Raw genomic sequence first — 16,995 nt, 5'->3', positions numbered from 1 at the left:
AGAAAAAGTAAGATTCATCTTGCAGATGTTCATTAAGTGCTCTTGTGAGACTCTGTCAGTTTGTGTCAAATGTGCATACTTCAAATTTGAAAACATTTACTGGTAATCATAGCAATTGAACCTGCATTGGAAAGTTTGTACATACACAGGTAATTTCGCCTGCAGATTCCTTCAATGAATAATCCAGCACAGTCCAGCTCACTTCTAATCTGTGATGTTGATAGAATGGGTTTGTTACAGTAGCAACACCTGGGTTTTATTTTGAGTCAATCAATAGAACTCTTTAAGTCTCTGAGAAACAAATATGTTGCATTACAAGAGATGCAGCTTCCAAAAAAAAGTGGTCATATCACTGCGACATTTAGCTAATTTATAACACATAACTTAATGCAAGCACTCGGCAAGCATCGTAGGCAATCATGGTAAGTTAAAGCCTTGAAGGCTTGCTGGCTACAGATGTGTATTCACTGTAGTTCTGTATGTGCTGGTTCTTCCAGATAAACTGGCACTTGAAATCTTACTGGAGCATCAGTTTTACAGGGTTTTCCCTTGGAGTTGTTTACTTCCCAGCAATCACTTTACATCCCTAAAGCACTTCCAGTTATTCGCTTCCTTCTCGTCGCCTTTCCTCACTCAGAAAAGACAAAACGCTTTCTTCTCCCTAACTCCAAATAAAAAGAAGGGATAGGAAATGCGATTTGAATTTCCAAACTGTCTTGTGACTAGAGTAATTGAGTTGTTTGAGAGGAAGTTTTGGCCTACAGAGCTTCCGGTTCAGAATAAGTTTTTAATATAACTGTTGCAATTTTCCTGTTTATTCACTTCTGTTTATTCTGCAATAGCTGTGTGGTTGTGGGAAATCCACTACGCTGAAATGAAAGCATGTCTTTGTTTAACTTGAAAAGCAAGATAAATAAATTGAATTTTTTTTTTTTCAGAACTCGAAGGATTCTTTTTCTCTTGCTTAATTAACATTGACTAAAATATTCTTTATTTCCCTGTCTTCCCATAGTTACTAGAGATGAGAAACAAGTTCTGTAGCATAGACATATTAACATAACTATACAATCCAAATTAAAAGGATGCAAAAGTTTTATAGTTAATACACATTCATATTTGCAGAATTTTGACCATCAGAAGCCTAACTTGTAATCAAAGTTTGTTTTCTTTTTTATTTTGCTCCAAAGTGTCAGAAATGGAAGAAACGATGTTATCTGTGCTAAGACCATCGCAGAAAACGGCCGAGAGTGTGATTTCATCTCCCACAGCTTCAACCCGCCTTCCCCTTGACCCCTCAGAGCTGCCCCCGGATAAGCTCCATGTGGAACTGGAACTCTCCCCAGATTCCCAGATAACTTTGTATGGACCCCTGCTCAAAGCCTTTCTGTCCATAAAGGTAGGCACAGGAACAAAACTCATAAAATTTATGGCTGGTCACATGTAGGAAAGGGAAATAATTCATTTGAAATGGAAAATTAGAATTCTGCAGAATGTGTGAATTTAGATGAAAACTTTTTTAAGTACTAGTTTGGAATGACTTCGTTTGGTGTATGGTGTAGCTGAGATGAATTTGGTTGGCAGAGGCTTTTGAGAAGACTTCCAATATATATACGTAGATCCATATCAGCATAATTTTCCTTTCAAGGAATAGTATATGCTCTGGACTTTATGTGCGGAAAATTCCCTCTTAGGCTTCTGCAGTAGTAAAACAAAAATTAAATCCATGATTATGACTAGTGCTTATATTAACAACAACTTTCATGCAAAGATATATCAGAACCCATGCTTTTAGTGCATTTTAAGTTCTGCAGAGTGTCCTGATTGTTTGGATTTTTTTTATTTTAATTTGATGCCGTGAAATTTCTGGAGTTAGGGTCATGGAGGGGGAAGGGGGAAGGACACGACATTAAGTTTAATTTAAAAAGCTACTTCAATTAATATTGAAGAAGAATTTTTCATCATTTCCTTTGTGTTAACCTATTATGCTTTAAAACGTTTCTTTGTGTCGCTTATGTTGTGTCCTCTTCCCTTACTGATCTTCAGGGTGGCTAAAACCAGTTTAATTTCTTCCCACCTCCCTCATCCTGCCTTGTGACAAAAGCAGAGGTGATTCAACATGTCGCTTCTATTTGACCACCAGTGAAAGGCTTGGGTTCTGGTTGGTTTTTGTGGTTGTTTGGGTTTTTTTTGTTTTAAAGGTCTATTTTATCCTGTGCAGATCTAGGCTAAGGTGCTGCTTCTGTGGGCTTTCGCTTTGGGTCAGAGGACAAGGAATTTTCTGAGACAGGTGATCAGTATCAGGACTCATACCAAAACAGTAATTTTTTATGAATTTATATAAGGTATTGCATGTAAGCAATGAATAGCAGAAAATATTATGTTTTTGTAAAGTACAGGACTTTCAAATAGGCTCATTATTTTTTGATGTTGACGCTAAAGTAAATGGGATTAAAATTAGGCCGGTATTGCATATTGAAGACTTAATTTCTTCCGATACAGAGGAAGTACACCCATGTTTGAAACGTTTATTGAGCTCCTCTTTTGGAGCCCATGAATTCATGAGATGGTTCTGGCTTTCCAAGCAAAGCAGCACTTCTTCACTGCTCTTTGCCTCTGGAGTTTTACGTTAGATCCCTTGATCCTATGATGATTTAATTTTTTTAGGCGCAGATTTCTCAGATTAAATCTAGCTTTTATCTTTTAAATCTCAAGAGAAAATTCAGATTAGTAGCTCCTTTTTGAAAAAGCGCATTTATTGTTCTTTCTAGTATCTTTGTTTATATTTGTGACTGTGTTTACATTTTTTTGTCCAGCTGTGCTGGCAGCATCTCTTAATAGATTTCTAGGGGGTTTCTTAATGCTTGTTTTCCTGACGTGTGGTTGAATTGCTATTTTCAGTTTGTTTTTATTGATCTTTTTTAATTCATGCATGAGAGATTCCTGGACATGCACAGTTCATGCAGTTTTGCTAAGCTTTCTATTCTTGGGAGGTAGTTTTTGGTTTTAGCGCATGGTGTTTCTTCCTGAAGGGCTTACTGGCTGGGAATGAATGATTTATAGATCCTCGCATCCCCAGCAGAAGGTACCAGGAGTAAGTTGCTGAAGTTCTTAGCACCCTCTGCTGGGTCTGCCTTATAAAAAATATTTCGAGTTCTGTATCGTAACATTGACCTTTATCTTTTCCCTTTGCTAAAAAGCAAAGCAGATTAACTTTGCTTAACTTTTGAGGGTTTTTTGGTTTGACCACAGAGCAGCAGCGCTTAATTCATGTGCTTTAACACCAAAAATACTTCAGGGACTCAGTGCAAGATCGTAAAATTACATGTCCACAGGAGTCATTATTTCAAGGCCAATAATGAGCCTGCCTTTTCTGCAGACCTTTTTCGAGGATGCGGGTACCTTGCACTTGCTTGCTTTCTTTTTGTTGTAAGTTTCCTCTTTGCTCACTGGTGCTGCAGACTTCTGCTTGCAAAAGAAAAAAGAAGTTTTGCAAGGTGGATGAGGCACAGAAATGGGAAGAACAGGAGCAAGAAACATCATAAGACTCGAATCTCTTTCAGTTTAATCTCCAGTCTAGTACGCATTTGTCTGCATCTCACAAATCACCAGTGGAGTTTGTAATAGTTGGAACTTTTTTTTTTTTTTTTTAAATTAGTGATGGATTTTCTATTTCCCAATAGAATTTGGCAAAACTACTTTGGTCTTAGATAATTGAGGGGGATTGGCTTAGAAACAAGGTGGGATTTAGACACAAGGTGAGAAATGTCTATAGTATTGTAGAAGTGTTTAAGACTTTGAAATATGCTGATAAGAAGTTTCAGAAGGGTGGGTGAGAGTGATTTGCTGCAGCATGTTTTGTGTTCTTACTCTCAAAGTTATCTTTAAAAGCACAAAATCTGTTTAAAATGTCAGCAGTAGTACAAATAACTATTCTGAATTATTGCATGCATCTAGAATACTGGTACTTTGAGAACTACTGATGCCCCTTCTTTTCCTTGCAAAGCACACAGACTAAATTTGCTCACTTAAGATATAGTTTTTTTCATAAAATAAAAGTATGTATGTTTCTCCAGCTATGGGTTATAGCTATACTGCTTGTTTTACAGAGGGTGAACGTACAGGAAAAGGTTGGATTTGTATTTCATTATGTTGCCTATATGTTTGTAATTTGTTTTCCATATGGTCATAACAATTCCTTTTCCTAGGAAAATTATTTTGGAGAAGATGACATGTACACTGACTTTGAAGAAGTTATTTCAAGCCCTGTTTTGTCACTGTCAACATCTTCAAGCTCTGGATGGACAGCTGTTGGAGTGGAAAATGACAAAAAAGAAAACGAAAGTTCAGGCAAGCCAGTTCACCCTCTTACTCTGCGCCCGTGGGATATCACCGTGCTTGTTAATTTGTACAAAGTGCATGGGCGATTACCAGTGGTAAGTACTTTTAAAATATTTTTGTTTCACCCTGGAACACTAAATTAGGGTGGCGCTTACCAAAGAGCATGTGTATATGCTCTACTAAAATTGTGGCTATCTAAACCAATTTGAGACATGATTTGTTTTGCTTATCTGGGAGGCAGACTTGCATAGTTTTTCATATATGATTTTTATTCAATGAACTTGATTTGAGTGATAATATTTTTGATTGACCATTATGATTTCTCCGCTAATTAGCAAAACTATCTTTTAATGCTGCATTCTGCTCTGTGCATCTGCATTCTGAGGGATCCCCCGGAACTCAAATAAGAATCCAGTTAAAAATTGTGTTCACCCAAAGGGTTTGACTTGCTGTTTATGTAATCGTTGAAAGATTTTTAAAGTTGCACAGGCTTCTTTTGAGTATCCACTTGGAGGAAAATTAACATGCTTCCTGCTCCCAGGTTTGCTTCTAATCTTACAATACCCATGTTGTATATTTTCAGTTTCTGAAGCAGATGCGTTTAATTTTTATTTTAGCATTGCAGTCCAGATGGTCCTGAGTGCCCTACAGCTTTCTTGGAAAGGTTGTGTTTTGAGATGAAGAAAGGATTTAGAGAAACAATGCTTCAACTTGTACTGTCTCCAGTGAATTTGTTTCTGAGTGACAACTATCAGGTAGTAAATTGCTTTTTATGTGTTCGCCTGTGTGTGTTTGCATTGTGGAAGTTGTGATGATCTTAAAATTGTATTATTTTTTTGTTAGGAACTTTCCTGCTGTACTCATACAACGTTTATTAAGGCTTATGAATTTTAAGTGGTATTAAAATGCATATTCCCTTTCTATTGATGTATTCTTTGCAAATATTAGCTTTGCAAATATTAGCTTTAACTTGTCCTTCACAGCGACCTGCAGTGGATGAAGTTCTTCGAGAGGGTCACATCAGCCTGTCAGGTCTGCAGTTGCGTGCTCACGCAATGTTTTCAGCAGAAGGGCTGCCTCTTGGAAGCGATACCTTAGAATATGCATGGCTGATAGATGTACAGGCTGGAAGTCTTACAGCCAAAGTTACAGCACCGCAGGTACCATCTAGAAACTATTTGCTTTGAACTATTACCTTTATTCTTTCTTGTAAAACTGATGTAGCACAGGTTTTGGAAAGCACGTCATCTCAGCTGAATTTGGATGCATCTGTGTCTTAAGTAACTTTAATTTTATAGTTTGAAAATCTAATCATTTCTGTAAATGGATGCCAAATGAGCTGAATCTGATACTCATCTTAAGTCTAGGTGTAAGAGTGTGGCTAGTGTTATATGAGACTTTGAAGAGATGATGATAACAGAGCACAGACAAATCGGTAGTGAATCACAGAATGATAGGGGTTGGAAGGGACCTCTGGAGATCATCTAGTCCAACCCCCCTGCCAGAGCAGGGTCACCCAGAGCAGGCTGCACAGGAACGCGTCCAGGCGGGTTTTGAATGTCTCCAGAGACGGAGACTCCAACACCTCTCTGGGCAGCCTGTTCCAGTGCTCTGACACCCTCAAAGTAAAGAAGTTCCTCCTCATGTTGAGATGGAACTTCCTATGTTCAAGTTTGTGCCCATTACCTCTTGTCCTGTCGCCAGGCACCACTGAAAAGAGCCTGGCCCCATCCTCCTGACAGTATTTATAAGTGTTGATAAGGTCCCCCCTCAGTCATCTTTTTTCCAGACTAAAAAGACCCACTCCACGGGGATATAACACTTGTGTGTTATATCTATGTATGTTAGTGTACTTTAATACTGATTAGAAAGGCAGCCACAGTGTCTACATGCACTTCAAGTGGTTTAGTTGCAGAGTAAATAATACTTCTCTGTAAATAGAGCAGGTGTTTTGGGACGCCTTCAGCCATGAACTGGGTAATGTGACAAAGCAGAGAAAGGACAATCTATTCAAAAGGTTTAAGTATGAGATGACTTAGTTAAGTTGCCTGTGTCTTCCTCTGAGGTTACTTTAATTTTATGATGCTGACTTCTGGAGTTGCAGGTTCGTTACCCCGATGATTAACTCTCTGGGAAGGACAAATAAAGTATCCAGTTGTGATTGCAATCTGAAAGGCAATTTGATGTCCCTCGGAAGTAAGGTTCTTGGAGATATGATGGTTATTTGCATGAAGGAATGCTGCCAGCAATAAGGATATCAAGTTGACCATCTGGCAAGAGCTCAGTTTGCAGATAAAGTTCTGGCTTTCCATAGAAAGCTATGCACAAAGTCACATTTTAAAGGAGGAGACAAATGAGATACTTTGTGGGAGTGTAGTGTGGGCAGGCCGCAGTAGGAGAGTAGCTGGTAGCTCAGTTATGCTGCTCCCTGTGTAAATTCTGAAGCTTGGTCCCACTGCAACATAGTTTGCTTTTGCAGAGTTGGATTTTCTTAGGTCAGCCTTAGCATGAACTCATTTTAATTTTGCCATTTTTGTTACTTTTATTTTTCCAGATATAATAATGGCTCCAAGTATACAGTAGACAGATCACTTTGTTTTATTTCTCATGAGGGCTGCTATATCTTTAAAAAAGGTTGCTTTGTCAGTGTATTCTGAGGCATGAGAAAGGTACATAAACTATATTTAGTAGTCCCTCTTTGGTTTATTTATTTATTCTTTTAAATTTTTAAAGACAGTTCCACATCCTCTTATTTTTCTAAACATTGGCATTTTTAGAAATTGACTTCTAGGATTAAACATGTATTTCATTAGGAGACTTCTGCATCAGATAAAATCAAAGTAACGCATACAAGCCATTTCAGTAAATCTAAAGAATAGACTCCAGATACATTTTCATGCTATATATACAGACTTCAGTGGCGGTATTTTACAAAATGCTACCACTGATTTAGATAAGCTATAGTATTTACTCCTGTTCTACGCTTCAAAATTAAACCTAGTTGATTCAAAATATTCTGAGGTTAGAGAACATTTCTAAATGCTTGATGCAGCTTCAGGATTTTCTTCCCCTACAAAGCCATTCTCAATTGTATGCTTCATGCAGGATTATTTTATTTTATTTTAATTTTTATTTTATTTTATTTCAATTTTAAATTTTATTTTATTTTTATTTTTATATTTTTATTTTTATATTTTTATTTTTTATCATCAGCACTGCTATGGGACAGAACTTGAATTTGCTGTTTCAGCGTCATTGGCTTTTTTCCCCCCATAGTGTGTGATGTATTGCAAGAATTTGTGAACACACAACACTAAAGGGAGGAGGAGAGATTTTGTGCAGGACAGCCATAGTTATATTAAATTCCATTTAAATTACTGCTGATTTTAAGTGCCCTTTCCTTTGTCTAGCCAAAGAAAATCTATTTCCCTTTTATAATAGAGACAGACAGTCATGAATCATTTCTTTTATGAGTGAGCTAACTATATAAAAGATTTAAATCAACACTCGGCTAATTACTAGGTCTGCTGAGATTCAGCAGTGTCCTGCCTAGCCTGTTTCCTCCTATGCTTTTTAAATGTAACTTTGTTACTTATACACAAGGAAGTCTGACATTTAAATTACACATGGTAAGAGAGTATTTCAAGGTATTTTTTCAGATAAAATAAGGGGAGCTCTGTCTTTACAATGAAGTTCTCAGTTGACTGTAATAGCAAAGACTGTTTCCTTATATTAAGAAATAATTTAGGAAATTGTTTAATGTCACAGTGTTTTCCGTGAAAAACCGCAGACTTGCATGTTGTGGTGCACATGAAAATAAAAATCAATCTTGACTAACAGGAAATAGACTGTCTATAAGTGAGATAATGCATCCAGAATGTTATGGTGGGGTCTTTTGATTGTTTTTACTCCTGCTCACCTCCCAGTCATTAGTGATGTTTTCAGTACTCTGTCAAATACTGAAAGTTCATTTTGCATACTTACTATTAGACAATGTGTTATTTGCTTACAGCTTGCATGTCTTCTGGAATGGGGGCAGACCTTTGTATTTCATGTGGTGTGCCGGGAGTTTGAACTGGAAAGGCCAAAATCTGTAGTAATATGCCAGCACGGAATTGATCGTCGGTTTTGTGACTCTAAGGTAACCTTTCATCTGTCTTAATTGCTTGCTATATTTGCACAGGTTCTTCCGAACAGTTTAGAAAACCAGCCATCAAGTTATCAAGACACATGGAGTATATAGTCAGATTGGATGTTTCCTTCGATAAATTATAGCTAATTATGTTTTGGAAAGAAAAGTGATTCTCTCTGGATTTTCCTGTGGATATACACGATGTTTTTGTGCTCTATGAATTATTTTGAGAAATGGTATCCACGGAAATCATGCCTAGTTTCTTACCTCTACCGTGACAGCTAAGAGCCAAAGAGCATACTCCAGTGTCCCTTAAGAGAAAAAGGTCATACTTCTCGTGCTTCTGGCACATTTCCATGGTACTTTTTATCCTCTGTCCTCTGATGAAACAGTGCTTTGGTGGGAGACTTCAGCTGACAGCTTATAGCTTCCATGAACCTTTTTTTTATTTAAAAAAAAAAAAAAAAACAAAACCAAAACAAACCACAAACCATCATGTCATTGTGGATTCTGCCTTTCGTGTTTGTCTCTTGAAATCCATGTGCGTGGTCACTTGAAGACCACGAGGCCTTAAAGACTGAGGTCACTTGAAGACCAAGAGGCTTGCCATATATTAAGTATGATTCCTGGATTTAATCTCTTGACATCCTCCTTGTTTTGTTCCAGTTTTGTGGTGTTCTCTATTAGCAGCCTTGATTTGCCTTTTCCTGGTGGAAGCCAGGAGAGCCAGCTGAGTCCCCTGATGTTGCAGGACAAGAATTAAACATGTACTAGTGAAAATGAACCTCAACACAGAAACACCCCATCTCATACTCATGTTGAGAGTGTAGAATAAGTAACTTTTTATGGCAGAGTTTTAGGCCTCTGCTAAGCAGAACATAAAGGATAGGCACAAATTAAACTAAAACTCTTAATGTATGTTTAAATCTATTTTTCTTTTCTTTTTCTTCAGTTGAACTGTGTCCCTGGGCCATGCCCAACATCTGATGACTTAAAGTACACTATGACACGCTTAGCCATGGATGGAGCAGATCTGTATGTGGTAGAACATGGCTGTGCCACCAATATAAAGGTAAAAATATTTCTCTTTGCAGCAATTAGAGCCCTTCTTTGTCTGTAGAGTTCTCTTGTGGTTTTTTGACCTGAATTTATTGCTTACATTCAATGGACTAAGCAGAATTTCTGAAACTTTAAGTGATAAAAGGTTGGCTTGGACTGGGCCAGGAGTAAGTCATTTTGGCTTCTGCTTAGCAATTCCATTAATGATATCTTGGAAAATGGTAATGAGGAGTGGATGTCTGCCAAAATAAGAGTGGAAGCTGCAGGATTGGTGTAAAAAATTTAAGAAAACACTGGGCAATATAAATCTCAGTGTCTGTACCTGCGAGCTAATAGGAACTTGTGCTGTAAGTTTGTAACTCAGCAACTGGAAATGATTGATACGGATTGCGTACAAGTCAGTGTTTGATAACTCATGATCATCTTATGTGATACAGCTGTTTGAATTAAGATACATCTTTGGTAGAGATGGGAGAAGGGTCAGTGCTGCTGCCTGACTGAATCTAGAATACTGCATGATGTATCCTCCATTCAAAAAAGGACGTGCAGAGAAGAGCTGATATTCTCTCCATTATCCTGTCATATAAAAGAAAATTGGAATAATTTACTCAGTGTAGCAAAATAAAAGTTAAGAGTCAATTGGGTTATGGTAACAACAGAAAAGGTGAAAAGTGCTGTGCTGATGTAAGTGACTAGTAACCGTGCAGTCCATTAATAAATTTGGTTTTAAAAGGTAGACTTAACATGTAAGGTTTTAGGGACAGGTTCACATTATGAGCAAGAATCTAACTGAAGGTTAGATTTTAGATGTAATTATTAAGAAGGTAATTATTTTAGATGTCTTTTTAATGACATGATATCTTGTCATTTGAATGGCTTGCCACCTTGTGGCAGTAAAAAAAATGCCTTTGAGTCTCCAAATTCTTTTGAGTCCAATATTACAAAGCACCACCGCAAATATTAACTGTGTTTGCAGGCATAAATATGAGTAACAGCCTTTTCAAAAGCAGCTTAATAACCTGAACCACTCTAGAAAATTATATGCTGAATGTGTTTCATTCAAATTTAAAAAAAAAAGGTTTCCAGTCCTCCTTTATATTCTGACAGAGGCGAGAAGTTATAATTTAATATTAACCCTGTGCGTATCTCTTCCATGGCCGGGTTTTTCAGCTTTCCTTCTTTTCTCTGTGAAAAGTTTGAAAGTTTGAAAACTCGATCTGAAATTTCAGGTGCTTTATGGTGACTTTTTCGAGAGGACTCAAGCTGTGCAGGAAACTTGGTGCAATGTCTTCAGGTTATTTGAAGTTTGAAGACTAAGCATGTGTAGCAGGGCTATGTCATCTTTTATTAGTGTACACCAGTGTCAGGGAGGATCGATACTGTACGGGCAGGTGGGTTAGTTGTACAGTGACCGATTTCCACAGCTAAATGCAGGGGTAAAGCAAGAACTTCTGGTTCCTCTTCACAGGGGGCTGGCTCCTGCAGGTGCTGTGCTTTTCATAGGAAAGGGGCAGCTCCTCTTGGGTTCAACAAAACTGCTGGAGTTACGCCAATAAAAGAAATAGAGTGTGATCATATAAGGGCTACTGTAACACAATTCATATAGATCTCAGTTATTAGGATCTGGAATTTTAGTTTTGCAGTGTTTAACGTGGTTGTCTCACAGGGATACTTATTAATTGTAGAGTTAATACAGCTTTGTATTCAAATGCATGTAATTGACGTTTTAGTGTAAGGACATAGAATGATATATATCATATCAAATAATATATTTGACTTTCAAAGTTTCAGTTTTCTCGGTTTTTAGATGATGGTGGAGAACTTAATAAAGATTTAATTTTTTTTTAAAGTTCATTACAACATCTGTCCAAGTTGAGCTTTCTTTTTTGATCCCTTTACAAAAATAGACTCCTAAATAAAGACTTTATTTTTGTTGTTTAAAAACTGGCTGAAACTAATTTCTAAGCTTGCCTTCTTTTGCAGTGTCTCCTTTTTTTGGAGAGAATAGTATATTGAGATCTTTCTGGAATGTAGTAGGTGGTGTGTTAACTGGTTTAAGGCTACCCTTTTTTTGTTTCACTCATGATTAATCGGAGTTCGTATGTTAAATCGTGTTTTCAGATGGGTGCTATCCGTATTGCAAACTGCAACCTCCACAACCAGTCTGTTGGAGAAGGTGTAAGTGCTGCTATTCAAGACTTTCAACTGAGACAATATGTTGAGCAGGTGAACAATTGCAGAACTGGTCTTCAGCCAATATTAAGGAGGGCATATTGGCTGGAAGCTGGCTCTGTCAACCTGGGGCTTATCACTGCTGACATCGCTTTAGCTGCAGATCATCCTTCTAAGCATGAAGTGCAGAGACATTTCTTAGAAACACATGATAACCGAACTAAGAGGTAAGAGATATGATTGAATGAGATGCATCTGAATTTTTTTGAGGGGCTGAAGGAGGGAAGTTAATACATTAATTTAAAGATGGAACTTTGGTTTTTGCTTTTGAGATTTTTTTTTTTTTTGCTTACATGGATTAAAATTCCTTGTAATTTTTTAAAAGTGTGTTGAATGCTTAGCTATGGGGTTAGTGGTTTGAATGTGTTTGGACTATACAAAACTGTATGATTTTTGACAAAACTTACTTTTCCCTCTGCCTTTCCATATCCCTCAAAATGAAGATGAGGGAGAGGAGGGAATCGAATTTATCTTTGTTCTCAGGCTGGACTGAAAACAGGCCTTAAAGAGTCCTGAGCAAGCTGATGAGCAGCTGTGAACAAGATGCCTGGTGTAACTGTGATTTGTGTGTCTCCCTGAAGAGCAGTTGCCTCTGGCATAAGCAACATCCACCAGAGTGCAGTGTGTTTGTGTTGCTTGCCTTTGTGCGGAGAAAAAGGGTTGTTACTATTAGCGTGTATTGTGGCAGGTGGACATAATCTGTGTCTGAGCACAGTTGCGTATACATTTGTGATTTGCTCCTTTCTGGAACTAATCATGCATTTTATGTCGGACATCTGTGTTTCAGGTACAGATCTTAATTCATTTCATGCTGGGTGAAATAGGAGCTCACATATAAGAGAGGGATATCTTTTAATCTCGTTTTCACTGAATTTAAATATACAAAGACTGATGTTGTCACGTTTTTGTTTTGTTTTCTGTTTTTCTGCCTTTGTGTAGATTGTGGTTTTTGTGGCCTGATGATAATTTGAGGAATAAGAGAAGCAAGAACAAGTGTGGCTGTCTCGGTGGTTGTAGATTCTTCGGTGGCACATTAACAGGACTAGATTTTTTCAAACTTGAGGAACTGACACCTTCAAGCAGCTCTGCTTTCTCGAGTACAAGTGCAGAATCGGATATGTTTTATGGGCAGTCTTTACTGCAGCCAGGAGAATGGATAATTACTAAGGAGATTCCTAAAATTTTAGATGGTGAGAAGGCATTTTACTGTCATTTTACTCTATTGTGCCCTAAGTATGATTTCTTAACTGCACATCAGTATTTATAGTCTTTCTGATTCCGGTTAATGAGTAGTACTTGTGCTTTGGTGCAAGAGGTCGTGTAGTGGAATACGCTTTTCTAAGAGCAGACAGTAGCTTGCAAGTAGTGAGCAAGCTTTCAAATGCTGAATTTTTATATTAATGTGCAACTCCTTTCTAAGTAAAAAGAAGTTTTTTTGACTTGCATGTGTTAAACATATATAAAGCAGTCTGTCAAGACAATCTGATGTTTTGCTGGTATGATTTTATTCATTGTTGTTAGTACAACTTGCTAGTTTGTGTATGCATTTCAAAACTAGGGCTTTTATTTGATAAGGATTCTTATTTTAGTGTGCAGGTAAGAGACCATTGAAGTTGTATCAGATGTTCAATTTTTCGTTTCTGTTTCTGATTTTAGGTAAAGCAAATGGTGTAAAACGAAAAGATTGGGATTGCAGATCTGTGGGTATAGAAATAGAAAGAAAAGCACAACATCTAAGCCTACAAGTGCCATTGCGCTCCCACAGCTCCTCCTCATCTTCGGAGGAAACAAGCAGTTCTAGTGCTGCGCTCCCCTTGCTTGCAGGTGAGAAGGACAGCCCATCGTCAACTACCGAGGATCACTTGGGACAGAAGGAGTTCCTGTCTGGTGCAAAAAGGGAAGATGGCCATGGAAGGTTAGTACTCTCTGTCCAGGTAGAAGTATAATTTGACTCTTAAAATGCGTTATGACAGGGGAAAAAACCTTATATGTAGCAATTTATGAAATGTTGATTATTTTCTAGTGGTACTGCTGAAATGTATTTCCTAATTGAGTGCACATCTGGATCCCTAGTAGGGGATGATAACCTGATCTGGGTAGAAAATGCAGCATCTAAGACAACAGCACTTGCCATTAATGTTCATTTTTAAATCCTCTGTATGTATATATTCTGCCACAAACAAGTGGCAGAATTTGGTGTGTAATCAGCATTATGAAAATAACTGCTATGCTAATAGAAAGTCACAGAATCACTGAAGAATTTGACAGTATCTACAATGCAAAAAGAGAAGCATTAATAATAAAATAAGCAAATGAACATTTAATTTTTGTTTCCAGTGTTGCAGTTGAGGGTGCAGAGGGCAGCCCTGCATCCCCTGGCAATCAGGAAAGGCCTGTTGGTCAGTCTCCCATGAGGTCTCCCCTGAAACGGCAAGCGTCCGTGTGTTCCACCCGGCTCGGGAGCACCAAGAGCCTCACGGCGGCCTTCTACGGAGACAAGCAGCCTGTTCCAGTTGGCGTGCAGTTCAGCAGCGATGTGTCTCGCAGTGACGAGAATGTCTTGGACTCCCCAAAGCAGAGGAGGAGCTTTGGTTCTTTCCCATATACTCCATCTGCAGATTCAAACTCATTTCACCAGTATCGCTCAATGGATTCCAGTATGTCAATGGCTGATAGCGAAGCTTATTTTTCTGCAGCAGAAGAGTTTGAGCCAATAAGTAGTGACGAAGGTCCAGGAACCTATCCAGGGAGGAAGAAGAGAAAAAAGCAATCTCAGAAAATTGAATATAGTAGAGGGTCTATTTATCACAGTGTGGAAGGGCCCTTAACGAGCACAATCCATGGAGAAGTTAGTCAAGATGTTAAAACATTGCCAATTAAGACTCATCCTTCACAGGCTTCATTTGTTTCAGCTCTGGGAGGAGAAGATGAGCATGGCGAGACCATGTATGTCATGGAATCTGAAAAGACTGTGGAAAGTGAGCAAATAACTTCCCAGCAACCTGTAATGGCATGTTACCAAAATTATCTTACACAATTCCAGGTCATCAACTGGTCAGTAAAGCATCCAACTAACAAAAGAACTTCAAAATCCTCGTTACATCGCCCTTTAGACCTTGATACGCCAACGAGCGAAGAAAGTTCGTCATCGTTTGAGCAACTGTCTGTCCCAACATTTAAGGTATGGAAGATGGAGGAAGAAGGAGTAGAGAAAGGAATTCAAATTCATTTGAATTTAAATTCAAAACAAGTTTAAATTGCTTAGTTGTGTAAATAAATAAAACTATGAGAAACTTGAAACTTCTTTGCTTTTAGTTAAGGAATACCTTGGATTTCTGACTTCAGATCATGGGCTGTGTAGCTGAGAGGTTGTGGGGAAAAAAAAAAGATGGAGTTAGAATTCAGTGGATAAGATGGGTGTTCTGAATTGTCATTGTTGCACTTAAAAATGATGCCTGTTGAGTGATATGCAGCTGAAGGATATTTGTGTGAGATTTGTTTAAAATATATGTTACTTCAGCAGCAGTACATTTAATACTGATAAAGCATAATCTACGCTGTAAATGCTTTGTTTTAAAGTAAAATTGAAACTCAGGTTTTGCAAATGATCTTTGTAACTGTTTGGGCTTTTTTTTTTTTTCCCCTCGTGGTGTATGTGATATGAGCATACATGCTTAAGGAAGGAGCTGAAATGAAACACATGAAAAATAATGGAAATTACTTGATAGAAAATAGGTTTCTAAGCTCTGGAATTTAATTTGTTATCACTTTGCAGCAAAAGCTTGGTGTTCATGCAAGACTTTCGTAGCTTAATATTTGAAGTTGCCTTTTTTTTTTTAAAGCAATTAGTCACTATTTGTCTATGTAAGAACTCTGTAATCTAATCTCTCAAATCATTTAAAAAAATAAGCCTAGGAATTTCTGTATTCTATATTGGAGAATCTGCATATGAGGGATTCTTTTAAGAAAAAAGACTGTAAGGAGAATCTTTATTTGGAGATTCCTTGAGTATTTTTTTCATATATAGAAGGAATGTAATAAGTTTCTTTGCACTTTTATCTTAGATTGTTAAACAGGGTCTCACAGCTAATTCGTTACTGGACAGAGGCATGCAGCTTACAGGATCAACATCCAAGTAAGTTGAATACTGTGTAACACCATTACCATATTTTTTTACGAGCAGGATTTTCCTGGTACTCTTGTTAAATATTTTGGCTCTTGCTAGCCCTTCCAAAATTTGATTTGTAGCAGTAGTTTTCAGTACAGATCTATTTTAGAACAGAGTATTCTATTATAAAATGTTCGCTTTCAGTCAAGAAGTACACTGTGAAAACATTAAATGATTTCACTTGTATGTTTTCAAGATTATAAATTGCAACTTAATTTAAATTAATTTGGGAGGTGCTTATAGCAATTGTCCATTGTATTGCCAAACGCTGAATTTGAATCTAGGGAAGGGCCTTGCCCTGGGATTATATTTGTGTGCTTTCTAAGCCATGCAGTAGAAGAAACCTGCCATTAAATGCATTTTATTAAGAATTAAAGTTATACCAAAACACTTTTGTATTTCTGTACAAACCTAGATTATTAATATGTATTTGACTTGTTTAGTACACCTTACACTCCTTTGGAAAAGAAGTCTGCAGAAAACACAGACGATGAAACAATAACAGAAGAATGGACGTTGGATCACCCCGTCTTCCAGACGCGGACAACAGCAATAGTAGAAGTAAAAGGAACTGTAGACGTAGTTCTGACTCCTCTTGTAGCAGAGGCACTGGACAGGTCATTAATTTTACTTTTACTACTGCAGTGTTAATTGATTATGCTAAAAATTGTCTAAAGTCAAAGCTATTTTGTTCAGCAAAGGTTTAGGTAAAAGGATTGAATAATGGGACTGATGGAACAGTAGGGCCTTGTACCTAGTGAATGTAATTCTGCATTTCCTGGGAATAAGCTAGAAAAATGTTATGGTGACCTGGGAAGTGCCCTTTTATGTCTGTTGGTGCTTAATTTTTTTTTCTCTGTAGTGTTAATTAAACATTATTGATGGTGTGTCATGTGAAACTGGAAGTCTAAGTGGTCTGTTGTGGGCATGTTTCCTTTCACAGGTATATAGAAGCAATGGTGCATTGTGCTAGCTCTCGACACCCAGCAGCAATCGTTGATGATCTGCACTGCAAAGTTCTTCGAGATGCTGTACAGAACAGCAAAACAAGCTTCTCAGAAAATGT

At 37.6% G+C, this 16,995-nt stretch overlaps 1 protein-coding gene across 15 annotated transcripts in view; it reads left to right on the top strand.

Annotated features, from left to right (window-relative positions):
- Nucleotides 1-16,995, top strand: part of BLTP1 (bridge-like lipid transfer protein family member 1) — a 114,511-nt gene that overhangs the window by 35,357 nt on the left and 62,159 nt on the right. For all 15 annotated transcript variants that reach the window (XM_074589119.1, XM_074589120.1, XM_074589130.1 and 12 more), the window contains exons 19-31: nt 1,188-1,396; nt 4,206-4,433; nt 4,956-5,093; nt 5,322-5,498; nt 8,351-8,479; nt 9,423-9,542; nt 11,651-11,928; nt 12,701-12,951; nt 13,418-13,676; nt 14,099-14,942; nt 15,826-15,896; nt 16,373-16,546; nt 16,873-16,993. In XM_074589119.1, coding sequence (XP_074445220.1) covers nt 1,188-1,396; nt 4,206-4,433; nt 4,956-5,093; nt 5,322-5,498; nt 8,351-8,479; nt 9,423-9,542; nt 11,651-11,928; nt 12,701-12,951; nt 13,418-13,676; nt 14,099-14,942; nt 15,826-15,896; nt 16,373-16,546; nt 16,873-16,993 — 2,999 coding nt within the window. The remainder of the gene's footprint in view (nt 1-1,187; nt 1,397-4,205; nt 4,434-4,955; nt 5,094-5,321; nt 5,499-8,350; nt 8,480-9,422; nt 9,543-11,650; nt 11,929-12,700; nt 12,952-13,417; nt 13,677-14,098; nt 14,943-15,825; nt 15,897-16,372; nt 16,547-16,872; nt 16,994-16,995) is intronic.

This window comes from Larus michahellis, chromosome 5 (assembly GCF_964199755.1).
Source record: "Larus michahellis chromosome 5, bLarMic1.1, whole genome shotgun sequence".
Taxonomy (NCBI): Eukaryota; Metazoa; Chordata; class Aves; order Charadriiformes; family Laridae; genus Larus; species Larus michahellis.
This window is presented reverse-complemented; position numbering and strand designations above follow the sequence as displayed.